This window comes from Labrus bergylta, chromosome 14 (genome assembly GCF_963930695.1).
Source record: "Labrus bergylta chromosome 14, fLabBer1.1, whole genome shotgun sequence".
Taxonomy (NCBI): Eukaryota; Metazoa; Chordata; class Actinopteri; order Labriformes; family Labridae; genus Labrus; species Labrus bergylta.
This window is the reverse complement of record NC_089208.1, coordinates 5,644,366-5,671,819: the sequence shown is the minus strand read 5'-3', so window position 1 is coordinate 5,671,819 and position 27,454 is coordinate 5,644,366. Positions and strand designations below refer to the sequence as shown.

The 27,454-nt window shown below is 37.3% G+C and overlaps 3 protein-coding genes across 4 annotated transcripts in view; 2 read left to right on the top strand and 1 right to left on the bottom strand.

Moving 5' to 3' along the window:
• Window positions 1–421: 421 nt before the first annotated feature.
• rabgef1 (RAB guanine nucleotide exchange factor (GEF) 1) lies at window positions 422–11,267 on the bottom strand. 2 transcript variants are annotated; one of them, XM_020627491.3, is made up of 9 exons: window positions 11,122–11,267; window positions 8,010–8,201; window positions 7,600–7,811; window positions 7,110–7,276; window positions 6,944–7,025; window positions 5,982–6,114; window positions 5,696–5,787; window positions 4,224–4,480; window positions 422–3,051 (listed from the first exon to the last, which is right to left on the bottom strand). In XM_020627491.3, exons 2-9 carry the CDS (start codon window positions 8,186–8,188, stop codon window positions 2,632–2,634), a joined length of 1,542 nt encoding a protein of 513 aa, XP_020483147.1. In that variant the 5' UTR covers window positions 8,189–8,201; window positions 11,122–11,267; the 3' UTR covers window positions 422–2,631. The 2 variants fall into 2 exon arrangements, with proteins under 2 accessions (XP_020483147.1, XP_029131964.1); XM_029276131.2 differs by lacking the exon at window positions 11,122–11,267 and adding an exon at window positions 10,994–11,014.
• A 2,110-nt stretch (window positions 11,268–13,377) lies between these two features.
• LOC136182403 (uncharacterized) lies at window positions 13,378–16,659 on the top strand. Its single transcript, XM_065962973.1, has 3 exons — window positions 13,378–14,008; window positions 14,252–14,554; window positions 14,914–16,659. The coding sequence occupies exons 1-3, from the start codon at window positions 13,562–13,564 to the stop codon at window positions 15,553–15,555; spliced, it is 1,392 nt and encodes a 463-aa protein (XP_065819045.1). The 5' UTR covers window positions 13,378–13,561; the 3' UTR covers window positions 15,556–16,659.
• Window positions 16,660–17,705: 1,046 nt separating this feature from the next.
• The window catches only part of ttc3 (tetratricopeptide repeat domain 3), a 30,771-nt gene continuing 21,022 nt past the window's right edge, over window positions 17,706–27,454 (top strand). The window contains exons 1-9 of the mRNA XM_020640545.3: window positions 17,706–17,845; window positions 22,286–22,362; window positions 22,445–22,490; window positions 22,633–22,792; window positions 22,894–22,969; window positions 25,221–25,274; window positions 25,839–25,971; window positions 26,110–26,195; window positions 27,162–27,256. Coding sequence (XP_020496201.2) covers window positions 22,297–22,362; window positions 22,445–22,490; window positions 22,633–22,792; window positions 22,894–22,969; window positions 25,221–25,274; window positions 25,839–25,971; window positions 26,110–26,195; window positions 27,162–27,256 — 716 coding nt within the window. The 5' untranslated portion in view covers window positions 17,706–17,845; window positions 22,286–22,296. The remainder of the gene's footprint in view (window positions 17,846–22,285; window positions 22,363–22,444; window positions 22,491–22,632; window positions 22,793–22,893; window positions 22,970–25,220; window positions 25,275–25,838; window positions 25,972–26,109; window positions 26,196–27,161; window positions 27,257–27,454) is intronic.

Genomic DNA, 27,454 nt, shown 5'->3' with positions numbered 1-27,454 from the left:
TTTTTCCTGACTACATTATTTTATAAATGTGACTTTTATGCTTATGTGAAATCTCTCTGATGGCATTTGTTATTTTTCAGCGTTAGAATAGATTCTGAGAGCCTTCACTCAGAGTTAAAATAATTTAATACAAGGCCAAGTCCTCAAATGAAAAACCAAGGAGACAAAAATCTAATGTACACTCAACGGATGCCTGAGTCTCAGAATAGCAAAGTCAAAATACTCATTCAGCATTCAAATGTTCCTCTATGAGTAATTTATATTCTCATATATAACATTTTTAGATTGTAAATTCTGAGATGTGTAAGATTTTACTGATGAATCAGCTTTAGGTGAAGCATATTCAAATTATTTTGAATACAGAGTCAACCTTAATGTCAGGTTTGTTTGGATAAGTCATAATAAATATACCAAACAGGGCCATGGTTCTCTCTTCAGTCAAACACCCTTTTTCCTTTTAGTCATTTAATGAATTAACACACAGCATCTACGTACACACGTACAAAAAACAGGAGTAGGGCAGCAGTGCTTCAGCAGGCAATCATATTTTTTCAAACTAATTTTATACAATAGAGCAGAAAATGACAAAGAATACATTTTTCTTATTAATGTTTGACATACCTTGGGTATAACATTGTGATTTATTATGTAAGTAAACATACAGAAAGCCTCCTTAAACACGCCGCAAAATACAGTACAGTGAAAACAAAAAGGCTTTTCAAGTTGAAGTGATGGTGAGAGTGAGAAAAATGTTAAGTTGTTCAGGAGTGGTTCAGTGTTTTATCTCTAGATTCGTTACAGCTGGACAAAAAAAAAACACATAAAGAGCGTTGCATAAAGTATAAGGCATAACAAGAAATGGAATAATGTTTCTATAACTCAAACAGAAACTCAAACGCTTTATAAATATACAGTACAAGTTTATAACTGTTGTAAAAACCTGTTATTTCTTTGTGGGTTACCTGCATCTGCACAAAACATGAAATGTGGTTTGTGAAAGAAAACACATGATATGAAAATTCAAAAAAGTCACACAAGTAGTGAAATATATGAATGTTTTCAAGTATTACTGGAAAAAACTTTATCTTCAGTCTTTTTTTAAAGACATCTGCAACCTACATTATCATTTTCACAGACAACAGGGGACACAATAATGCATCTAGCCTAATGCTGATACTAAACATTAGCTGGTTAATATGAACTTTATGCATTAGAGGGTGTTGTGTATTTTATTATTATTATTGTACTGCATTAGTTTAAAAAAATAAATAAAAAACTTGTTTATTTTCTCATCTTTTACTTTTGAAAATCAAGAGTTTAGGCTGACAAAATTCTCTTTAACCTCAAACGTGTTGCCAACAACAAAAGAGAGGTTTATGTTTTATTTGAGAGGATCTATATTGTTATCAGTTCCTCATGCTTTTAAAGGCTAACACAGTTTTTTCAGCAGGCTAACATCAGCTGCAGTTCATGTGTTGTAAGCAGGTTACATTTGATTATTAAGCGCAGTGTTTATTTTACAACTAACACAGTATAAAAAAAAACGTGTTTTCCTTTTCTGACAACATACATACATTTATTTAGACTGCTTTTGGGACAATAGGTCCTCAGCTAGCAAGTAACATCTAACATCTAAAAGGCGGGAAACCCTGCTAGCATAATTCATATGCTTACTAAACTATAAGCTGAATGAAGCACCCAAAGTAGCTAGCTATGCTGTCATACAACAGTCAGTTAGCCGACTTGTCAGTGTGGTTGCTAATAGGACCGAAGGTTTAAACTGTCTACAAAACAAACCACTTTAAAGCAGTTTTACTTCAACAGAAAAAGTTTAAATAAAAATGGAATAGGAGCTATAAAATTAAATAAGCTACGATAGCTTCAAATCTACGGTACGGACCATTTAAAATGCCATAATGCTATAAACACGTCAAACAAAAACAGCTACAGTAGAGGAAAGTACAGAACTTCTTCTATTAAACGATAAGCACTATAATTAGTCAAAACTTGAGAAAAGTCAACGGACCAGTCAGTGCATAGTGTGTGTACGAGTGGGACCAGTTCATGGGATCCATGACTGGAAGTTCTTTAAAAACATGTCAAAGCTGAGCAAAGATTAGTTATGTAAAGTTCTAAAAAGTAAATAAAAGTAGCATAAAATACTATTTAATAAATACATACTGAGTAAAAGAAAGCATTATTTCATGTTATTTGTTTATGTTTGCACACATTATTTATGTATAAATTGAAATTAAATGAGTGGAACAATTTGTATTCTATTTTATTTAATTTTTAGTTTGATTTGTTTTTTGTTTTTTTTAGACTTTTTAAGTTTTTCATAGCCCAGGATGGTTTGCTATTTTTGCAAGTCCAGGCCCAAATCTGAAGGTCAAAATAAACCAGGGACAGAACGAGGCGGCGTATTTTAACCCTGCATACTAATCTCCATCATGCTCTGATTTTCCTGAAATAAATACTGGTGTGTGTTTGAGGTGCAAAACAAGCTCAGCAAGAAAAGGCTCCAAACTATTCAGGATTAGTGTTACCGTTAAAATGAAATACCAGGAAATGAGCTGACTCTAGACGGCAGAAAAGTACCCTTTCTGTATTTAAAATGAAGTTAGAACTCCACTACCCAGCAAACACCTGGGGTGTGAGTGGCGGTGGCAGGTTGTCATTGTCCATGTTGTTGGCATCGATGGCGGAAACCTTACGAGGCAGAATCTCGAGAGGGTATTTCTCCAGGATGTCGTGCACCTCCTTCTGCACAGCCACAGGCCAGGCGAGGAGGTCAGCCTGCAGGCTCTGAGCAGCCTCCATCACCGACTCCTGCCGGCTGCTGAGGCCCGACAGCAGCTCCAGGTTGTGATTGAGCTGAGCCAGGACTGGGTTAGTGGCAGCCACATCTTGTGCAGTGCCAGCGCCGGGCCACTCACCGTCAGAGCTGTTGATACGCGGAGAGGCTTGCCCAGACATGTAGCGCTCAAATTCCTCTGGGGAAAGGTTTAGTGACTGAGCGTCCAACTTCTCAATAAATGCCGCAGCACAGCACTGAAAAACAAAAAAAGCAATAGATAGACATGAGGACTCTGAAAGCATATTTGCATCCACCTGAGTCATACTGAGACGGACAACCTCCATATTAAATCAATAGTTTGACATTTTGAACTACATGCTTATGTACGTACTACATAGCAATTAGTTTGATAAAAAGATCTTGGATATCGTATCTGTTCATTTAAACAAAGCGTAGTCCTGAAACCTGTTTGCCTGGATTAGTATAAAAACTGGATCCAGCTAACCTGGCTCTTCCAAAGGTAAAAAAAAAAAAATGCTTTCCCACAAAGGATCGTTTTAGCTCTGGAACTGGTGCTAAGTCAGGTCATGCATTTTCATGTAGGGGAAAGTAGACTTTTATACTGGCCAATACATCTACAGCTCAATATTTCCATGTAAAATCTTGTTTTTTAACATTTATGAGAAAATGTAAGTGTTTAATGGGGGTTACGTGTCTGACTAAGATCGTTGGGACTGGTAGCTTTAAATTTTCCCAGTTTGACTGTAAACCCATTCACACATTTCCATTTAAAAGCCCCTGAAAAGTGAAGTTAAATTATTTTATTATTTTCTACTTTTCTACTGTCGAGGGAAGTTATCAAGTCAAAATACCCCTTAGCTGTACTTAAGTAGTTTTCCGGTTTCTCTAGCGAAAATGTTTAATTTTCTACTCCCTACATGTTTACACAAATACCTCCGCTTTCTACTTCTCAAATTTGAGTTAGGAGACTTTAGCTTTAATGCATGTCAGGGGAATTATTTTGCACAAGTTGGATCATTGGAGTTCTATTTTCAAAAGCTCAGCTCAGTCGACGAGTCAAAAGTAATATCCATCTCATGACATCAGACATTTTACTTTGTACTGTTCCTTTGAGCTTTTTTCATTTAGTTCTTGATCCAAAATGAGTTTCTTTTTCTGTTGTTAAGTGAATGTCGTAACCTTCGATCTACCAGAAGTTCCTTACTTTATTTCAAAATAAAAGCAGGGTTGAATTCAAACAGCAGGTAACGTACTCTTAGCTTAAGACAGGAAAAACATTCAAAATAAAAGTCAAACAATTTTAATTTTTAAATGTGAAATAATAGAATTTTAAACATACAAGTTAAAATGTGATTAATCGTGATTAACTTTTGAAATGTAGCTCTAAAAAAAAAAAGACACAGACCAGGTTGGTGAAGTAGTATCCGTCCTCCCCGGTCATCAGCCTGCTGGGGTTACAGAAGCGGGTAATGTACTGGATGTTGGACTGAAGCCGTGGAGGGTTGGCCTTCAGTACGATGTAAATGAGTGCAGGGAGGAAATCGTCTGCAGAGGCCGGCTCGTTCTTTGTAGTCCTGATGGCGCTGAAGATTTGTTTACTGCAGCTTGTGATGCAGGTAAGTTTGTCCCGAGGAACCCTCTTTGAGTCCATCTCAATGATATCTGAAACACAAATAAATATACAAACAATTCATGAGTTTGATAGGTTAAACAAATCACAACTTAATGTCCTGTTAAAAAAAGTTCTCAGCTGCTCGGAGGTTTTCTTTTTCCTCTGCGGGCGTAGATTTAAGACTTTTTAAGCTTTTACTGTTTGATTAAAAATGTTTCCTCTGGCTTTGTTAAAAACTTTGATGCTGATTTTTTAAAGACAAATTGATGATGCACAAAATATCCGGCTCATCACTGCTGGTACATGCAGCCCTGCTCACCTTCTTTTCAAGCTATTTACTCGTCTGTATAACATCTATTACTGCCACCACCTCAATGGCTTTTTGTGTGTTTGTGGTTCCATGTCAAAGTTAAAATGTAAATATGTGTAAATATGTAAAAATGTAAATATGCCTATTCACAGTTTGCATCCAATCAATGAATAATTTATCTTCAGTCGTAACACGCACCACATGGCAGCTACACAATGTTCCTTTAAGCAGAGTAAAAATGTAATTTTCTTCAACACTTGTTTTTACTTCAAATGCAGAATAGAGGTATTTAGGGAAATATAAGAGATGCTACCTTTCATCACAACAATCTGGAGGGGAGTGTCGTTAGAAGATAGTATGTTGTTAGCTTTAGTTTTGATCAGCAAGGTTCACATCAGTGTAATTCCACACTGTAGTACTGTATGTAGTACGCTCTTCTTCTTGTCTTTTACTGCACCAATAAAGGATTATCTTATCTTATCTTAGCAACGTGCATGTTCCTTTCAATGTGCTTCAGCTGAGTACATTGATGTTTGTTTGTTTGTTTGTTTGTTTGTTTGTTCAACAACCTCAGCTACAGCACACAAAGTTGTTCATGTTTTTAAGTCTGAAAAGAAGGAAACTTCAGCACACTGCGGTTTGTTGTTCAGAGTGTTGTTTAGTCTAACAAGCTGCTCTCCGGCTCAGTGTGACCATCTGTTCCGCTCATCATAGACTCACATGACAGCTTCATGCCAGTATGGTATCTTTTCCTCTACATACTCAGAAAACTAACTTTGTGACTAATATGGAATATTAATCAATCCCTTTTGGTTTCGAAAATGTAAAACAGAACACAGTACATCTGGTTTACAGAACAAACATCTTTGCCGCGGCAGAAAAAAAAACATGCAGTTTATTTTTAGTTGGACTTATGAAATGCAGTGAAACAGTAGGTTAAAGTGTTGACTCTGACCTGTTATTGCTTTGACCACATTCTCGGACACTTCTGGGATTTCTTCATCCATAGAAACACAGAGCATCTGGATGGTCACCCAGTGTAAGGCCCTGAAATACAAAGGGATTAAAAGTTACTCTTTGTTTACCCTGGAAAACAAAGGGATGGTATTTAATAAGTTGCACGACTCAAAAGGCTTTTCACTGCACTCAGTGAGGGGAAAAAAGAAACCCCTCCTGTACCTCCACTGAGCCACAACCATCACACTCATCTAAACAATGTCATTGAATCCTGTGAGGCCCACCTGATCCTCTTCTGTGTGGCCAAGTCCTTCTTCTCATCGTCGGTGGTTTCAGGACAGAACACGCTCTTATACAGTCGAGTCATGATGAACTTCTCCACCTGGTCCATCACCTGCTCCACAGACTCTGAAGAGCCTGGTGAGTAAAGGGTTTAACAGACAGCATCAGTTAAAGCTGCAGTTTTTTTTTTAAAGTTGAATCATTGCCTGAATGTGGGTAAATATGAAAAGGTTTTGCTGTGATTTTTGACTGCATGAACTTTTAAAAGGGATACGATACGGTAGGGTACGATACACTTTATCGTCCCCTTGGGGAATTTTATCTTGGACTCAAAGTGCTGCCAAACACTCAGCTGCTTCCACTCAAATCAATAATTAAAAAAAACATTAAGAGAAACACCTCCACAAGTAAACAGAAAGACACATACCAATGCAAAACAACACAACATATATTTCACATTACCCATGATTGCACAAGATGTGAAAAAAAACCAGCATGAGGGATAAGACAACAAAGATAAAAGAATATAAAACATATAGGAACACCTTGACGCTATTGCACAACCCACACAGCCTAATGAATCATTATTCATGACATGGGGACAAAATGTCCGAACTGATAACATCATGAGCACTCTGAAAAGTATTCATTTAAGTTTAAAATGCTTTTGTTGTTATTTGGAGTTCAGATCTAACTTTTCTAATGCGAGCTTAAAAATGCTAGATCATAGCAAAGAAAACATCATGCAGATTCTTTTTCTGCAACTTCATTTTAGTCAGCTCGAGTGAATACATTAATCCGCTCAGGGTGATGCCTATCTGTCAACTGACTTTATGTGTAATCCAGCCTCCATACTCAGCGGAAAATACTTGATGTGGTTCCTAAAAAGTCCGATAAAATAGGACCTGAGGAGTGGAAATGATTGTTGAATGTTATTAAAAGCCGGCGAGTTCTGCAAACCAACCTTTAAAGTGGCTCATCAAGCGGTCGGCCATGTTCTGGTAGAAATCCTGAACACACTCGGACAGCTCGTCAGCACTCAGGTCCTGAAAAGAACGAGAGTTCGAAGTGCTGATCAGGTCATGATCAACATTCAACACTTAACCTTTTTATTTTAAAGCACAACAGACCTTTTTGCTCAACATGTTCACAATAAACGCTCGGGACTGCTTGTGGATCTCCCGACCCGGCTTCTGGAGGTTTTTCAAGAAGTCCATAAAGTCCTTGGACACTTGGTCTGTTTCGAAGCTAGCATGGCGGCTAAGAGACGGACTGGGTGTCCTGCCTTCTTGGGAATCTGTTGAGGAAAAATCAACGTTTTAATAACATCTGCAACATGTGGCAAAGCCGACGAGCCAAATCAGACTTCAAAAAAGATCAAAGATGTTAAAAATTGAGCTTTTTTTTCATCATGATGGTGTGACCATGAGCTTAAATGAAAACTGATGTAGCTAAATGAAATTTGGTAATTTCTAGTTTTATTATTTATAATGTGTGTGAAACGTTATCATTGAACACAGACTGACAGGGGAATGTTGTGAATGGAGCTGCTGTGACGCAGGTCGAACTTCAGACAACAAAGTCCAATCAATAAATGTTGTTTTTCTGTAAATCTGTCACCTTTTTTGGGGGCAGTGCGTGACGAAGGGCTGAAGAACTTCTTAACGGTGGTCACTTTCCGAGTCTTCTCATTGGTTTTCTTCTCCTCGAACTTGGAGAAGGGTCCCAGCGAGGCGTGTCCTGGGTGAGGTTGCGGAGCTGCGGACTGAGGCTGAGACTGCGTCTGTGCTCCGTGACTGCTTGCATACGCTGCCTCCTCCTCTCGCTGCAACCTGAAGCCAAGGACATTTACATAGAAAAAAATTATCATGATTGTACCAACGTCTTTATCTTACAGAGGAAAACTCACTCATCACAAATGTATCTTATCCTAATAATATGCTGTGGTGAAAATTACCCCCAAAAAAATATAAAATGTAACTTCTTTTCTACCCAGACGGTAAATGCATTCATGCAACAGACGGTCTTACTTCTCTGCCAAGGCCCAGTCGTCCTGGATCTGTTTCTGCCGTACCCGCTGGTACTCCTCCCTCCAGCACTTGGAGCACAGGCCCTGCCATGCTGCGTTACCATAGTAACCGCATCCCTTTTTGCACAGTAGGTCTGATTGGTCCACATGTATACCCCGTCGCTCCGTCCGCTGACTCATGATGCTGAACAACCTGGAATGAAGAAATAATCTTCTAGTCGTTGTGGTGGATGTTAGTTTTGTTTGTATGCACTGAGGTACCGCCCACACTGCTGTCTGCCCGGTGAGAGCGTGATATTTTTAGATTATTACAGTTTACTCGCCCTATCTCATATGCAAAAATCTTACATCTTGGACAAAGGAAGGCCTAAACATGTCACATGTCATGTTGTCTGGAATTTACATTTAATTGCAGTTGTTTGCAAAACATTTATAGATGGTAAAGCTTAAAGTGTTCAAAGAGAAATACATCCCAAAAATGACTCGACAAACTAACAAAACACTAGAGAGCGGACAGGGAAACTCAAAAAACTCACTGGTGCACATAGTGGAGCGAGTAGAAGCTAAAAGGCCAGAAATACACAGCAGAAGCTGGTGGAGACCAAAAGCAGAGATAAAAGTGAGTGTAGGGTTAAAATGTGGAGGTTGCACCAGGGCAAGATATAGATATTAAAAATGATGTTAAATAATATTAAAAACAAAAAAGAATACATAAAGTGGAATGTGAAAAGGAAATAAGAAAAAAAAAATGGTTAAAAAAAAATCAGAATCAGAATCAGGGTTTATTGCCAAGTACATTTACACAAGGAATTTGACTTGTTGTATCGGTGCTAAACAATTAAGAAGGAAATAAGATAAAACAAGGAAACAAGAAAAAAGAAGATGCTTTAGAAGAGCTACTCAAGACAAAACTATGATGCAAAATGACAGTGGTAATTCAGGTAGTCTAGAAAAGTGTTTACCAACTGGTGGGTCATGACTCAAAAGTGGGTCCCGGAGCCGTTTTCAGTGGGGCGCGAAAAGTTGTGTCAAAAAGTCTACGTTAGCTTTATTCTGTCACATGTTTTGTACTGTTTGAGGTCCAAACTGTTCACTTATTCATTAAATGAATCTGATTGGTTGAAGAATATCAGAAATCTGTGTTGCGGGTTTTCATGAAGGAGTTGGTGGTGGGTCCTGAGGCTAGACCAGTTGAGAACCACTGGTCTATGTAAACAGTTTTACACCAGAATCATAGGATTTAATTAGATTATGATACCTCTGTCTGTATTAATAAAGCAATATAACAAATTTAATAAGATCATATAATCAAATTAAAACAACTTGGAAAAATCATAACACAGTCCGGGATACTGTATTAGATTATACTATATGATGTATCCTGCACACATCATATAAAGCTGACATGTAGAGGTGAATTGCAACACAACATGTTGTGTAGTACAGCTGTATAACAATGGATATATCACATAAATTACAGACACATAGTTTACACTACAATGTTATTTATCTAACAGATACGCTGTAGTATACAACAAAGGAATGAACCAGTCCAAGTCCAGAGAGTCTCTAACTACTGGGTCGTAACTAATCACTTATTCACCTCAATATTACCTAGAAACCCACTAAGTGGTTCACTTAGCAGACGCTTAAATCCATACACATTTAATCACCACAAAGTAATTTCTTAGAAGTTCTTAGTAAGAAATGCCAGCAGATAACGTGAGAGTGTTTGGACCCTGATCCAGCTTAGTCAAAACAATCCAGTGTGGATCAGAGTGTTGGGGGAAGGATTTAATTAACTATTAATCTATCAATTACTTTAGATAGATAGATAGATAGAATCTTTATTATCATTGTATAAAAAAGGACACAACGAAACTTCGTTAGCAGCAATCCTAAACAGCAGCGTTTACAAAAACAACAACAAAAATATATTTGTGGTGATATGAAAGAGAAGCATGTAAAAAGTGTCCAGAGCCGTTGCTGTTCAGTGAATGAATAATAATAATAATAATAATATTAATAATAATAATAAATAAATAGACAGTCATGGTGACTGAAAGAATATATACAGTTATTATTTTGCAGTGACTGATTAATTAAACAAATATAAATATAGAGATATACTGCAAATAAGTGAAGTTATAGTTATAGTGCAGTGACAGAGTATACACAGTTATTATTTTGCAGTGACTGGATGAATGAATAAATAAATAGACAGTTAAAGTTAAAGTGCAATGACTGAGTAAATAAATAGACAATTGTAAAGCAGTGAATTACAAAGTTATCGCACATGTAATATTGAACAGTTAGCAGCGGTTGGGTAATTTATCTAGGTCTCCGTCGTCATATGGCTTTAACAATGCAAAGGAAAACACAACATAAAGTGTGTAATAAAGGTGTTACTCTACATCAGGGGTGGGCAACTGGCGGCCCCGGGGGCCATCAACCCTCAACGTGGCCCTCAGGTCAATTTTTACATATCAATTAATTGGAAACATGAAGAAAACATGACGAAATCTGCCATGAAATCATGAAAACCAGAAATATGTCCATAATAATATTTGATCACTTTTACATGTTGAGTTAAATTTGAGACATAATCGACTGTAATCGTTTTTGTATCCTACAATTTGGCCCCTCTGGCAGTGAGAGTTAAATGAATGTGGCCCCTTGCTGTCACCAAAGTTGCCCCATCCCTGCTCTACATCAAGCCTGCAGCTCAGCCCAGGTGTGCTACCTGTCAGGTCGTTCAGTCTCCAGGTGAAGGGTAAACACGTTTCTTATCAAAGAGATAGTCCCTCATTCATACAAAGCAGTGTAATGCTAACACCTTCCGAGAGAACTAAACATACCATGCACAGGATTGTGCCCACGCAGGTGTGACAACCTGCTTTGTATGAAGGGCGCCTGACCCGTAAACAACCCCTCGATATGAATCTCTCCTCCTTTATTTCATGTTTCTGTGATTCGTCACCCTACCTGTAGGTTAGTTAGCTGGTTTCCATAGCTACAGCTACAGAGTTAGTTTGGAGAGTAAAACAATGCACACTCGTTTAATGTTAACATTAAACATGCTATGTTCACACACGCGCTGCTTAGTTACTCACCTATTGTGTTTTCACCGATCACAAGCACGGACAGGAGACCTCCTCTTCGCTGCTGTTCTGTGAGATGACGAAGCTTTTTGCAGGGTCAAGACCGTGACGTATCATAATGACGACCCGGAAGTCTGGGAACATTTCCTCACTTTCTTTTTCTTTTAACTCAAAGAGGGAACACAGTTGTTGTTGTTGTTGTTGTTGTTGTTGTATGGACAAACTTTCAAGCGAAACTTTCAAGCGAAAAGGATAGTTGTGGGCAGGAAGGCTAGTTAACGTCAACAGGCTATTTTACATCCGCATCAAGGACTAATTTTCAAGGATCAGTCGGTGTCGCATGTCGTCATGTAGCGAACGACAGTTTCAAGTGACCGTACGGCGAGACACGAAAGACATCAGACATGCAACAAAAACAACAACAATAATAATGATAATAGTTGTAGTAATAATAATAATAATAATAACGATAACAATAATAATAATAATAGTTGTAGTAGTAGTAATAATAATAATAACGATAATAATAATAGTTGTAGTAGTAATGATAATAATAATAATAACGATAATAATAATAATATTTGTAGTAGTAATAATAATAATAATAGTTGTAGTAATAATAATAATAATAACACTAAAAGTTGTTATAATAATAATACTAAAGGTTGTTATGATAATAATAATAATAATAATAATAATACTAAAAGTTGTTATGATAATAATACTAAAGGTTGTTATAATAATAATAATAGTTGTAGTAATAATAATAATAATAACACTAAAAGTTGTTATAATAATAATACTAAAGGTTGTTATAATAATAATAATAATAATACTAAAAGTTGTTATGATAATAATAATAATAACACTAAAAGTTGTTATAATAATAATACTAAAAGTTGTTATGATAATAATAATAATAATAATAATAATAATAATACTAAAAGTTGTTATGATAATAATAATAATAATACTAAAAGTTGTTATGATAATAATAATAATAACACTAAAAGTTGTTATAATAATAATACTAAAAGTTGTTATGATAATAATAATAATAATAATACTAAAAGTTGTTATGATAATAATAATAATAACACTAAAAGTTGTTGTAATAATAACAATAATGATAAATCATTCCTTCATCGTCCCTTCATAACACATAGTTCATGAATGTTAACAGATGATTCTGTTTTGGATTGTGGTTGAATTTTAATACATGCACTCAATCACTACTTTGATGTTTTTTTGTTTTTTTTTAACTCAGTATTTTAATCTCTTGTCTCTTTACATTATACTTCCTCACTACAGTTCAGAAACTAAGTGGGAGTTCGCAGTTCTCATATTAGTCATTTAAGAATGACTCAATTAATAAGATTCTTTATCAAGTTTGTTTAAATTTGCTTATTTATCTATTTCACTGTATTTTGTGTCACTGTGTACTCTAAATATCTACTCTGATGGGTGTTAAATAATGTTTACAGTCTCTGCTCAAACAATGCATAACTTAATGGAAGAAACAAACATCCTGAGGAATTTCCCAAAGGTTGAAAGGAATTACTTTAAGTAATATTTAAAAAATCAAACTTGGCAAGTTTTGGAAAATATGGAAGTTAATAACTTTTACATTTGGTGTTTTTTTGTTTTCATTCATTTTTTCCCTATTTTTCAGTTTGACTTGGTTTAATTTAAAATTCATTTTGATCTTTGATAAGTGGACTGAACGGCAAACAGAGTAAATATTCTCACAGTGAGCTGACTGCTTGCTTGTTGACTTTAAGGTTAATGATCAGTGGTTGTGTCTCGGTTTAAAACGCCTTTCGGACCACAAAAAGTGCTGTGATTTGGTTCAATTTATCCTTTACACTAAACAGGTAATTAATACACCAAGCACCAGTTGATAAAGCCCAATCAAAAACCCTGTCACACTTTTTATGTTGTTGTTTTTTCATAGGAATGTGTTTAATGCTTTGAGCCACTCGGATAAATCCTTCACTCTCAGCCTTTGGCAGGAGAGGGAATATTTAACAGAGTGAGAAAGAATGACACAGAAAACATGCTGGTTTTGGATGTGTTTTCAGATGCTACAGAGTGCACTTCTGATATGAATCACTCTCGAAACCTAAATACAGGTTTTGAAGTATAATGCTGCCTTAACACATGCAGCTCAGTCCCCTTTCTAAGGATACAAATTTTGGCTCGGGTCTGAAATGAGAGGCTGACAGAACGAGAAAAACATGCAACTACAATTTAATATCAAATAAGCATTGAAATGTAAGTTTACCGTCTCAGCTGTGTCTCTTACCAAACACACAAAAAAAAGTAAATTACCTTTATGAAAATGCACAAACAGCCACAAAATGAGGCTAATATTCCTGAAATGTCTGTTTTGCAATAACTTGAAACATGTGGGTTATGTATTTCTGTTTATGAATGCTTTGGTAGATCGGTAATGCAGATAACACCTCTTGGACTCAACTATATACACAGAGGGTCAGAAGCACAGATAACAAGCAGACCTGCAAACACCCACACATACACACACATACACCACCACACTCTGTCTAGACTGGCAGATGTCGCCATGATCCTGATGGGTCGTAGTTTGTGTCTCCCCTCTCCAGCCACTGTCCAGGAGCTTTTCTCTGTGGCTCGAGATGCCAGCATCATCCCAGATATCTCCTTAGATCCTGTCATCTCTACTTTCCTCTCTCTGGACTCGTCGGCAGCACTGCAGCATCAATATGCCTTTTTGCAGCGGGGCATGAGCAGCGAGCAGCAGACTGCTTTCAGCCTCAGTCTGAGCGGAGAGCTTGGAGGCAGCAGCCGGGTCACACATGGAGGAGTCGGGCTCGTTGCTCTGGCTCTGTCCATGCTTTTCGACCAGGTTGCCCAACAAGTGGGTTTAAACTTTTTTTTGCTTTGTCTATTGTTTGTATTTTGGATTTCATTTCATATTTTCCTATGCATGCATAAAGCTTGTTCTTACTTTCGTAGTATGGCACTGTAACAGCATTTACGCTTCCCAACCTAAACATTCCTTTAAATGTTGTAAAATGGCAGTAGCTAAGGCTTACCATTTCACAAAGAATGCTAAACAGAAGTGAAACCCAGACTTTCACATTTTCTGTCACCCTGCCAGGTCCGGGCGCATGGATCAACAGAGGGTGACGTGTCGACTCAGAGACCCCAGGCTAAGAGGATTTTTGGCATCAGCAGTTCTTCACGAATTGGCTGGCTTGTGCACAGCTACCTCTGCCTGATCCCCAGCATTGCCAACAACCCAGAAAAGATGGCTGAGACCACAGAGGTCTTTGACTCCTGGCTCAAACTGGAGCTCATTGACCATTATGAGAGAATGACCACGAAGAAGAGAATGAGCTCAGTGTCCATGCAGCAGTGGTTGGTGGGAGCTGCAGTTCATCTGCACATGAGAATTCACCAGGTCAGGACACACAAACATACATAGTCCATAAATTCTGAATCGTAATATTGATGCTACAGTGCACATAGTTTGTCTGTCCTCTGAAAAAACTGTACCTGAAAACATTAGTTCTTGAGTTGTTAAGCTTAGGGAAAGAATGAGGCCTTCTTAAAAAAGGCTTATTTTGATTTCAGACCTGTGATGGGAGCAGACTCTGGCCTCCTGCATGAAAGTCAGATATGCTAGTACACACCCATTCCTTTCCTGCATTGTTGGCACTGACTGTTGGGCCAGGGCATAAATCATTAGCTGCTGAGTCATCCGTTATGGATGCCTGGGGGATACTGGGCTGATCTAAAAGTTATTTTTATTCCCAACAGGTCCGTCTGCACTCTGTACCATTAGGATCGGCTGAGTCACTGCGTCGGTCTTATAAGTCAGGGCTGGGTCGCCTGGTTCAGGGCTTCACAACCTATCTGCACAGAAACATCCAGGAGACTCCAAGACCTGGAATACCCAAAACCAGGACAGCCTCTGGACTGAGAAGAACTAAGACGTTTAGCATCACAAACATAACCTGCTCAAGTCATCGCCTCTTTAATGTTAGCCTGGATAGTCCAAGTATCTCACCTGATAACAAGACTACACCCAACTCAACAGCTGGTGTAATCAATAGTTGTAAAATATCTGCTCCCAGTGAAGACTTTGGACTCAATGTGACAAAAAGAAGCAACGATTCTGCTGTGGGTGTGGTAAACAGGAAGTCACTTAACAGTTCTGCTGAATACAGCAGGGGTGAAGAAATCAACAAGCAGGGTCTGTTAGTGATCGAGCCGTATAGGAATGTGAGTCACAACGTGCTGCACCATCCCTGTGAGTCTCCAGTCATTCAACAAGCTTTGGTGACGCGCATTATGAACGCTCAGGACCTGGAGCGAAACAGAATCTTCTTTTTTTGTCCTGACAACGTCTTTCACAGTCTGCTCAAGCAGAGGGAAGACTTTGAGTTCAGGATAAATTAGACAGTCATAAATAAAATATTCTTAAAAGTACCATAAATTAACAGAATATTTGCTTTTAACTTTAGGAAATTGACAGCTTATCAGCAAAGACTTACTGAAAGAGTTCAGTGTAGCCATTGCAGATAAACAGAAACTGTTTTTCGAAAAATTTGGTTTGGTTTCAATTTTGACGCCCCTATGGACAAAGTGATACCTCGTATCTATTTGCTAATCTTGTCCCATCCTTGGATAGCAATGTTTTCTAATGAAAAATCACATCCTACTTTTTTTTTAACTATCAAAAGTGTCACTTAGTGTTAGTCTTTGCTGTGGAAAATGTTATTTAGATTGTCTGATACCTACTCCAATTGGTTACAAGTTTTAGAAATAAGTTCAGAGTAATCTTCTCCCTGACGGCATGGATTGCTTTTGTAGGTCATAAAGAGACATTGAGTATTAATTTAATCTGTTTCATAACCAGTTTAAAACTCCTCACCAGAGCTTTAATGGCCATACGACTTCACTGGTAGCAAAAACAAAACAAATTGAACAGGTGATCATGTTAACTAAAGACTTTCAGACAAATGTTTATGCGGTTATACAAAAAGATGTTGCAGACAGAAAGAGTCCTAACACATGCCTCTTTGTTGAGTTTTGAATTAAAGACATATATGAGCATATATGAGTATATTTTGACTATAATAAAAAACAAAGAGGCATTTCTTAGGACACTTTCCATCTTCAACATCTGTTGCAACTACAACAACACAGAGCTGTTAACTGGGTCACTCGTTTCGACTGAAACAACATTTAGCTTTGCTTTGCATAAAGACTAGAAACATGACTAACAAACTGATAGAAGCTCAAAGAGTGTTACATCCCATGAAATTAATGGAAGATTTGAAAGGAGTTAGCTAACAGCGATTTCATCAGTATGAATTGCATTTATTGCTTTGTGTTTCTGCTCATATTTGCCTTTAAAGAAATGTATGATATTCTAACTATGTTCTCCAATGCTTACTTCAAACTATTCTGTTGAATCTTTTGTAAACTGTTTAAACTATCGATGTTGCCTTCTTGGAGTAAACCAAATGGTACTGTTATGATATAAAACTTTCTAAACTGCTTGAACTGACACGTTCATCATTTAATTAATCAGTTGATTTATTACAAGAAAAGTAAATTAAATCATGCACCTTTTTGTAGAACAAGATACTTTAAAAAGATTACTTTAACATTTAAACTTAAAACACTTAAAAAGTCTAAACACTAAAGTCTCTAAAGCCTTAAAAGTGCAACATTACCCCCTAGTTGTGGAAACTTGTAACAGGTATGTGTAAATGCTAAAAACACAGTATTCTGTATTTCCAAAGACCACTTATATTTCTCCATAAGTAGTGAAGAAATTAACTTGAAAGAAAAGAAACAAAAGCACAGTTTTACATTAGTCTGGTACAAGTTAAGTTATGCATTCAAAGCTCGATTGCTCAAAGTACAAAAGAAAAAGCTGCTCATCCAGAAAAATGACTCAATACAAAAGTATAAAGCCCCTATTATTTACAGTGATGCATTATTGTGGACATCTCTTTCATGCTATACCTGTTAAAGTTTTATATTAATAAATTTAAAAAATGTTTGTGTCTAAACGTATAATAACACATAATTATCTTGTTCAAAAAGTAGTTGAAGAATCAAAGTAGTTCTCATCCTGCAGAATGACAGTTTATATTGTATATCATTTGATAATTAATCCTCATACATGTAAATGTAAACCATACAATATTGCTGTAATTAATGTAAGATAAGATAAGATAAGATAAACTTTATTGATCCCCCCATGGGGGTCAAGAAAACAGGAGATGGGAATATAATTATTTAAAATAAAAATAGAAGTTAAAAATCAAACATATTTACATCAGTTAAATAAAAAAATACAATAATGGATAATAAGTATCTACACTAGAAAGAGTTATTTCCATTAATGTGTGAGTGTTCCTACTTAAAAGTTGTTAATGGTTTGGCTCGTGAAAAAGGAATATTAAATTAAAAGTACAGTACAATAATTAGGAACTTTAAAATTGAAAACAACATGTCAGACCGTAGGGGGCGATAAAACGCCAAGCAGCCGTAAGTCTGCCAGAAATGTAAAAAAGGGACGAAGAAGAGTTTTCAACCGCCGCCTTCTTTTCACGCGTGTTGACGACACGGAGCGATGTGCGTGGGCACGTCTCAGTTTTAACTTCCGTAACTTCACTGATATGAACAGGGCAAGCTGAGACTACTATTAGCGTTCACGCAATAGTGACAAAAGGTAAGTGGTTTTCATTAAAAGCTACTTTGTTCAGATACAGTAACAAGCTGCGCTGCTCTGCTGCTTTGTTGTTTCGCGCGAAAACAAAAACCGAAAAGATGTCTCGGAGCGTTTGTTAAAAGTCATTAAGCGATGACAGCTACTGGAGAACAAACACCGACAAAGCTTATATACCTAAACATTGTACTTTCGGTTAATATTGCATTATAAATCGTAGTACAGTCCGGGTTTGTACCGTACTACGTAGGTTAGCTCGCAGGCTAACATGCTAACACAAATGTAACCAATCAAGGAGGGGCGTCAGCTTGATGACCTGATGACGTTTAGACAAACAAACGAAACCTAGACCGTGATTCATTCCTGGTAATTTCTAGAAGGCAAGACTATGCTTGTAATAACTTAACAACCAAAACATGATGTGAACACGGTTGCTTTGTAAATAGAGTATCCACAGGTATCCACAGGTATCCATAAGTACAGGTTCTCTAACTCTTCACTTTGTTTTACCTCCAGTAACAATCAAAGTAGGAGGTCACTGTTATGTTATGTAGTGTAAGAGTATGTTATGTTATGTAGTGTAAGAGTATGTTATGTTATGTAGTGTAAGAATATGTTATGTAGTGTAAGAGTATGTTATGTTATGTAGTGTAAGAATATGTTATGTAGTGTAAGAGTATGTTATGTTATGTAGTGTAAGAGTATGTTATGTTATGTAGTGTAAGAGTATGTTATGTTATGTAGTGTAAGAAATCACCATCTACTAAAATCAAACCATATCTAGACTTGGTCAGGCATGGTTTCCAAATATTTGAAGGGAAACTTGTGTAAAGATTAAATTTGTGGTGTGAATGATTTTAAAATAAATATATATCCTGCAATACCATGTAGGGCTGGGAAATATATCAAGTTTTTAAGATATATCGATATATTTTCAAACAAGATATAGGGTAAGACAATATCGTTAATATCGATATAGGGTTTTTTTGCATTAAAATAACGTTACAGAGGTGCCAGGTCACCTTTTTTCTCATCTCACTGATGATGACTGACTGTCCCTCTTAACCCTCCTCCCCCTCTCTCTCTTTTATTGTATTCAAGGAACATTCTTATTTTATAATATTACTTTTTCACAAACAGGTTCTTTATTTTCCATGTTTTTTCACTGTTAATAAAAGGCACATCAATATATATCGAGTATCGCCATTCAGCGAATTAATATCAAGATATGAGTTTTGGTCCATAGCGCCCAGCCCTAATACCAAGTTCATAAACTGGATGAAAGGTGTATAGTTGCTGATCCGGTTTAGAAGGAGCACCTGTTGTGCAAGACTATGTTTCCCAGGATGTCCTTTCAACATTTCATTCTATATTTCTCCTTTCTGTAAACAGCTTTTTCATTCATTTACATTTTTTATTTATTTATTTATTTGTTTATTTGACAGGGACAGTGTACAGCCAATTAGCTGTGCCAGAGTTAGCTATAAGCTAATTTACATCTGTAGTCCCTGGGCAGGAGACAGAGACAATGTCTCTGTGAAGAAACAAAACATACACTAACAACATCTTCACAACAGTAACACAGTACACAACCACTGAACAATGGCATTACACTAGTCCACAGTGAAATTCATACATTATATTAAAACAATAATAGGCTAAGAGCACTTTAACTTTAAAAACTACACAAAAAAAACACAGCTATACCGCAACATACTGTATATCTCCAATACACTACAACATTATCAAACATAGTTCATGACAAAGTGTTTATGTGTGATGAGGACATGATTGAGTTGATTGCCATGATATGATTTTAAATTTAAATTCAGCAAAGCTACGGCACTCTCTGATTTTAGCCGGTATGGAGTTCCAAAAGTGTGTAGCTCTAATAGAGACGGCTGATTTGCCAAACTCAGAGGATCTGTACTGTGGAACACAATCCCCTCTGTTGGCGCTCCTAGTTGTTCTTCCTCCATCTGCACGCGGTGATATGAACTCCTTTAGTGGGGAAGGACCATTAATAACTTTATACACTAGACAAGCATCAGCAAGACCCACAACATTGTCAAAGGCATGTCAAGACATGTTACTTTGCTTGCTCTTTGCATAATGTTGGCTGCAAATAAAACACATGCCCACAGGCCTAATTTATACACTGGCTACCCTTCAGGTTGAGATCTGATTTTTAAAAAATGGTTGATTGTGTTCAAGGTGCTAAATGGACCACTTACCTTTCAGACCTCCTGTCCCCAGATCAGCCGGGAAGAGATCAAAGGTCGTCTGACGCAGACCTTTTGTCCATGCCTATAGATCCAGGACAAGCTGTTACGGGGATCTGGCTTTTTCTTTTGCTGGACCAAAATTTCTCCCAACATCTGTCTCTCACCCTTTAATGGTATTTTTAAGACTCACCTGAAAAAGGGCTGCTCAATTATGGCAGAAATCATAATCACGATTATTCCGATTGATATTGAGATCACGATTCTTAAACTCCTCTACTTGCTCGCAAATTTGATAACATCTGGATCACACTCATTTATTAACACTCTTAACTCTCTTTAACACCTTACCAGTTTAAAAACTAGATATTCTGTTGAATTGAAACCAAACTAAACCTTTAAAATACGATAGTCGTACATTTATACAAACAAACTGACCAATGGAGGCAGCGGTTGACCAGCAGCTGCTGTGCTCTGTAAGTTTAATAGGATTGTTTTTGTCAGTGAAGTCTCATGGTTTTAAACAGAGCAGAGTAAAAGTTGTGTATGGCTTAAAAAATATATTTTTTTAGGTGAGACAGTATTACCAGAACCACAGGGAGAGCGCTGTGTGTGCATGACTGACTGTGTGTGTATGTGGAGCTCTGGGTGTGGTTTCCAGGTGTTTCTTTTAGGGTTGAGACAGTGAAGGGTTGGCCCTGCATTCATTATTTGTTGTGACACATAATGCTTTGTGAGAGACCAAATTTGTTTAACTGAAATAATTGCTTTGGCAGTGGCACTGCAGAAAACGCTTCTAACAGACAACCTAAGCAGAATCATGCTGTATGGCGGTGTGTTGACCAATAGGGCTGCTCAATTAATTGCAATATAATCTATATCTTCCTATGTGGGCATTCACAATACAGGCTGTATGTTTGAACTTAACACAATTTTTTTTAAATGAGCAATTCTTTCTGTATCGTGATTTTTGTATATTGGATGGCAGTCTGGGCTTCATGGCCATGTTTTCTCACCCTTTTGATGAAGTTAGATGCAGCCCAAGCTAGCAATCTGCTACACTTGGATGAATCGGTGCCAATTAACTGGTGGGGGAAAAAAAGCTTTTAGAATTTACTTTGGATTCAAGAGAAACTTGTTGAAAAGAGGAATTGTGTGAAACATAAAGAATGGCAGATAGAGTGCTGGACTGATTGAAAGACTCTTCAATTCGCGAGCTGTCGGTACTTAAGAACTTTTACAGTAGGCCGAGAGCTCAACTCCCGTACTGTAGCTAGTAGGAGTGCGAACTCTACAAGGTGAAAAACAACAGACACTAAAAGAACAATTGCACTTTGTAGAGTTTGCCTTACACAGTGGAAATTATCACACAGGAAGACAGTTTAAACTTTTCTCTAACTGAGAGGCCCTCAAAAACAGACTGCGTCTTATTTTTTGGATTTTACGGTCTTGTTGGGGTGATGGGTCAGTGTCAAATGTCAACCGCCCCCAGTGAATGGTAGGGGAAACACTGCTGTTGTCTTCTAAGAGTCAAATGTGTCAGTGAATCTTTGCCGAGGAAGGTCTAAGAAAGGGTGTTTGTGCGGCGTTCTATTAATGACCTCGTTTGATCTCACATAGCGACACAGGAGGATTTAATTGATCACTGTAGTTAAGATGGAGGGCACATGTTGAAGTGCTGTGGGAAACACTGCATCATAAATAGCTGCTTCAGTAACGTTATACAAAGCTTTGAGGACACTGAATGTCTGCAGCGACTCGTTTCATTTCCTGGTATCTCAAAACCAGATTGTTCAGTTGTCCGTCAGTGTGAAAGCTATGCCTACTTTTTACTAGTGATTTGTAGAGATTACATTTTACAACCTCACCATACGTTAACAATGAATCTTTAAAAGCCATAAAACAGACATGAGGATTCCAAGATGTTGGTTTAGCTCAGTTGGTAGCGCCTCCCCCCTCCCCACCCCCAGGTCTGACCCTGTCTGTGACCGTTTGGTGCATGTCATCCCCCCCTCTCTCTCTTTTCCTGTTTGTCTTTGTTTGACCTATCTAATAAAGGCAAAGGCCAAAAATGAACTTTAAGATCTCAGGAGTTCTTGCATGTTGATATTTGTGAATACAAGGAAGTTAATCCAAACCAGCTCCCAGCAACATGAACATCCAATCACCACAGCCTGCTCTGCTATGTGAAACTAAGTTATTTATGTTTCTTTGTTCACAGAGTTTGTCAAGATGTGGGATTCAGACTCGGACAGTGACTGTTGCGAGGACCATTTTGAATATGTACAAATGAAATCTGTGAGTAAATCATCAATCAACAAGAATTGAGCCGACTTGTTATCTTCATGTCACTGACCAACTCTTCTTTTGTCCCCCTCAGAAACATCTTGCTCCACAAGATAGAATGACCACCTACAATCCCCCAGGTGAGGAGCTCTTAAGTGTTAATAAACCAAAGTTTAAACCAGATAAAAGTGTTTACAGAATGACCAACATACTTAGACTGTAAACAATCTCTTCTCCTCTCCGCTGAATGAAACTATTGTATGTTTATGATCTGTTCTTTAGATGAAGTTATTGAACGATGGATAAATATCCCGTTCGATATGAGAATGTTGGCTCTACTGCGGATGAAGCTTTGTGCCTACTGGCTTCCCATGCTGCTGAAGCGTAACCAATCCAGCTCTATAGCCCAGTGGGCTTTAGAAATCGGTCTCATCAACTCAAAGTAGGTACAATTATTATTATATGTGCACTCAGAAACATTTCAAACAACCTTCTTAAAAGATGTCATTGTTGTGATGTATAACTGTGTCGTTCTTCCTACAGTCATGATATCAGCATGAAGCAACTGAAAAAGATAGAAATAGTGGAAGCCGTGTTCAGAGCCCTGGAGAATGGAACGGTAAGTTTACAATGTACTTCAGTGTTAATTCAGCCTTGAAGCCTTTTTTTTACCTTTTAAGTTCCAGAAAGTATTCAATTTAGGGGTGCAGAAATGCAAAATTTTCTCTAATCGATTACTCTTCCCATTGTTAAATCGAGTACTCGAGTAATCCTTTTGTAGTTTTTTTTTAGTTCCCAACTATGACATGATGCCGACTGTATCTATTGATTAATTTGAATCTTCGGGAATTGTAAGTAATAGGCCTTTTTGTATTAACGTTCAAATATGAACGTTACTACGTTACGTTAAGACAGCAACCTCAAATAAAGATTCTCACAAGTGTTATGACCGTTTTAACACTTAATTATAATTAGGGTAGTGAGTGTGGTGAGCGGACGTGCATCAATGCGCACTCATCGCACGTTGAAGCTGTTTTAACAGCAACATTCTGTTAACAAAGACTACAGTCTGCAGTGTAGAGCACACTTTACTCTGGTAAATTAAGTTACAATAGAACAGGTGAACGATTTAAGCGTCTGTCTGTTTCATCTTTCTCCTCTAATGACACACTCGCTCAATCTCGCTCGTCCGTCCGCTATTTCTCCCTATATGTTTGTTCCGTTTTGTAGTTATTAAAAGATTTTCAAATAATCATCTAAAATTCCAAAATTAAGGAAAACATCTAGTTATGCTGCTCTGTCCTGGACGATCAAACGTCATTGGTTTGGCGAGGTAAAGCGGTAATCGCAAAGTCCTTCTTTTTCTGTGGACTAAAAAGACAATTTGAACTGTACTTTTGTAGATCATATTGCATATTTCATTTGTTTGGGACTTTTTGTTTATTGTGTATTCATAAAGGGGTTAATTAAAGGGTTATTTTTGTTAGGGTAGCAGCGTACGGATCAATAACGGACGTGTTTTAGCACAGAGCCTTTATCAGCGCTTGGTTTGTCATCTATTTTCTTTTTGCACCCGTGCACCTGAAGTTTTATTTCTGTTTGAGTGTGCTCCTTTTTTTCTGTTTTGAATTAGGCCTATCCTAGAACCCACAATGCAACAAGAAACATTTACAAAAATGTGGACTACAAAACGATTTTCGATTACATTTATTTTGTAACCGATTATTATTTAATGAACGAGTACTCGGGTACTTGCACCCCTAATTCAATTAAATCAACTTCTAGAGTCTAAAAGATGCTGTGAGGAGTTTTTGTTCCGTGCTTGAGCATGGATCAGAGCGCTGGTCAAACAAACTGGACTTTAGGGGTGAAGAGTACTTAGGTAAGGTACAGATTGCCTAGTGTGAGTGCGCCCTTTAAGTCAGCGTTTCGATAAAATCAAGAATGCAGAGAATGAGATGTGTATTTATGTATAAAAATGAAGGAAAACCTCCAGGCATAGTACTATGCAAGTAATGTAGTATAATGAATATCACACATGCTATTTTTTTTTTTTTAGCTAAATAGCTTTTTTAAATCTAAAATATGAAGCACTTTTGTTTGTTTTTGTATGAAAACGGGAGACAAAAAACTGTTGGGTAACAAAAAATAAAAGATGTTTTGACCAGAATCAACTGAGAACTAAAAAATCTTTCAGAAAAGTTGTGAACTCCAATCAAATTTAAAAGTCTGGAATCTGAAATCTTAGTCTGTCCCTTTTCTTTAAACTAGTTAATATGCTGGGTACGATATGTGCCTTTTTATATTTCTGAGTCTAAGCTCTCCACAGAGGCTTAAGTATTCAGACTGACACTAAAGACTGTGAGGAGACATCTTGAAGAAGCTGATGGTGTTAACAGAGCCTTAAAGTCTGTTGCAGCATAAAATCAATGAAGAGTGCAGAAATGGGCAAAGTGCACAGGATAACCGGTGATTTAAAGATCTCATTATTTGTTATTCTACCACTTTGTTCTTTTGACTGCTGCTTGATTTACAAACTAAAGCTGCTGAGAGTTTCTTTTGATAAGATTTCATGATGTGTTGCTATTTTGTTATAACGCTTTGATCAACTGTTAGAATAAGACTTGACTTGAAATGTATTACTGTTTAAACGGTTTGTAAATCACTTGAGGAAATGTTTCTTTTTGGGTCAGACATCATGGTTGAAGCAGTGTACGGCCCCGTCGTTGCTCTCACATCATAAAGAAGTTAAGGTTAATGTATATTTAGGTTTAGAAATGAAGGAAAGCCCACAGCCAAAGTGTGCTAAGTTATCTGGTATGATGTATAACACATTCTGATTTTTAAACGTCTGTGTTTCTCTGTTCCAGCTGAAAAAGGATCAAACAAAGCACGTGTTCTGGATCAGCAGAAGGTTTTGCTTGGTAAGTCTGAACAGAAAAAGAAAGACGAGAATATCTCAAGAGTGGTGTTCCTTTTTGAATAATTAATCATGCATACTCTCTGTTTAGAAGGTTATAAACTGGAGATGCACCGATCCTCTTTTTTTTTTTGTTCTGATCAGATTCCGATACATATACCGATACTGATTTCTATATTTTCACATCATAACTAACAGTCTTACTGTTTTTGTTGGTATTAAGTTTCAGGCTACACAATGCTGTAGTAAACCCAGCATTGCATTGCATTGTGCTGGCTTCACATACAAATAGAAAGCAGCATACTATCAGGTTTTTCAAATTAAATCTTTTAAACTGAAGTTTAGGAATTGTACTGTTGATCATATAGAAGGTTTTGCATTTTGTGGACACTTCTTAGAATTCAGTTTGAACGTCTTTAAAGTGCGAGCTGAGAATGTTTGGCAGTACCCTCACTGTCCAGTCAGCGGGCAACACTGTGGGAGTCCCTGCTCTTTGTACTGGTCAGTATAGATGTTGAATGCTTCTCCACTTGAAACCCTAACCCAAGTGTGCAATGTGTCCTCACAGCGCTCCCCTGAGGCGTTCGAAGATGCCATACGATGGTTGGAGCGTGCAGGAGAACCTTTGGCTCGCCAGCATATACAGGATTTTGGACTTGTTAGCACGGGCTACAGTGTCCTGCTGGGCCTCTTCACAGAATGTAAGATACGGTCCACACACTCAATAATTTTTTTTACAGCACAGAAATGTAAATGTTTTGATGAGCTGTGCAAACACTGAAGCCTGTTCAACATGTAGATAGTTAACTAATAACTCTCCTCCTTCTGCTTCTTATCAGTTGCTCGGTTTATTTACAAAATGGGAACCAACTTTGAGAGGACAATGAACGCACTGCTGGTTCAACCATCTGGACATTCTAAAGACGTAAGACACATGAAACCCGAACATCCCCTCTGATAAGAATTAGCTCCCTGTTTGTACTTCAGTGTTTACCCTAGGTATACAGTTTTGGGGGGGGTGGGGGCAGACGGACGCCGACACAAACACTTGGAAGAAATCTTGGTGTTCATGTGTTAATTTTAATGACAGCTGTCCTGTTCTATCGGAAAGGTATCCTTATTATTATTATTTCTTTCCCTGATTTCTGACTCTATCCACTATCCTATCTCGACAATAAAGGCACAAAAAGCCCAAAAATAAATCTGAAAGAAAATAATAAAAATCCCGGCCCGCGATCCAATGAGATCCAATCGCTCTCAGGCCACATACGCAGGAAGTTTGGGACACATTTGTCCACAGTGATCTGGTAGTGTGTACACAGGATTCCCGTTATCCTCAGCTACGATCACAGAGTTACAGAGCACTCTTCCCTCACATCAAAGGATTAAAAAGTTATTTTCAGATCTCTCGTGTCATTCCAACATGTGTGGACATACTTTATGCATTAGGGCATGAAAATACAGATTTGTAGTGTTTGTAATTATTAAGTGAGGAAGATGTTAAAAGACTGTTCACACCCTGAAGAGGGAAAATGAGAATAAGAGATCAGTCAGTGATATTTTTAGCTATTAAAATAAAGCAGGATATCATCTGTTAAAAATGTACAGGATTGAATTGGCGAAGAGAGATGTACCATATAAATAACGTTTATTATTATTGTCACTACTACTGCTCTGTCCTGCTCCCAGAGGACACCTCTGCTCGCTTAAGTCATTAAAACCCTTCAATGCTTTCACAAATTTCCAAGAAGATTTGTATGTGTCACACAGACGTTTTCCTGCCATCCCTCGTTTAAAATTAAAACATTCAGAGTGACATAGTATTGATAAAAAGACAAAAACTATCCTCAGGGTTTTGGACAAGTTTTAATGTTTTTCTTTCACTTTTCAGAAATGTGAAGAAATGAAGAAGAAAGGAAATGAGAAATTTCAGAGCCAGGAGTATGAAGAAGCTGTAAAGTTTTATTCCAAAGCCATCAAACTTAAGTAAGTAGTCGTTTAATATATTTCAGACTCTTTTTCTTTTATTAAACACTTTTAATGTTCTTATTTGAATATATATCAGACTGCACATTTTCTTACGAGTAACTAGTTTACTTTTTACACTTTCAATCGGTGTATCAGACGCAGCCAACTTTTAATGTGAAAAAATAGGTATTAAGAGTGCGTCTCATACACCAGATT

What these genes read in the sequence shown, in the direction of transcription:
- rabgef1 (XM_020627491.3), bottom strand. Translation starts at nt 8,188, where the DNA reads ATGAGTCAGCGGACGGAGCGACGGGGTATACATGTGGACCAATCAGAC. An exon ending in ACGCACTGCCCCCAAAAAAG is followed by an intron (nt 7,277 to 7,599) that starts GTGACAGATTTA and finishes TTTCCTCAACAG; the next exon opens with ATTCCCAAGAAGGCAGGACA. An exon ending in TGAACATGTTGAGCAAAAAG is followed by an intron (nt 7,026 to 7,109) that starts GTCTGTTGTGCT and finishes CGTTCTTTTCAG; the next exon opens with GACCTGAGTGCTGACGAGCT.
- LOC136182403 (XM_065962973.1), top strand. Translation starts at nt 13,562, where the DNA reads ATGCAGATAACACCTCTTGGACTCAACTATATACACAGAGGGTCAGAA. An exon ending in TCGACCAGGTTGCCCAACAA is followed by an intron (nt 14,009 to 14,251) that starts GTGGGTTTAAAC and finishes TCACCCTGCCAG; the next exon opens with GTCCGGGCGCATGGATCAAC. An exon ending in TGCACATGAGAATTCACCAG is followed by an intron (nt 14,555 to 14,913) that starts GTCAGGACACAC and finishes TATTCCCAACAG; the next exon opens with GTCCGTCTGCACTCTGTACC.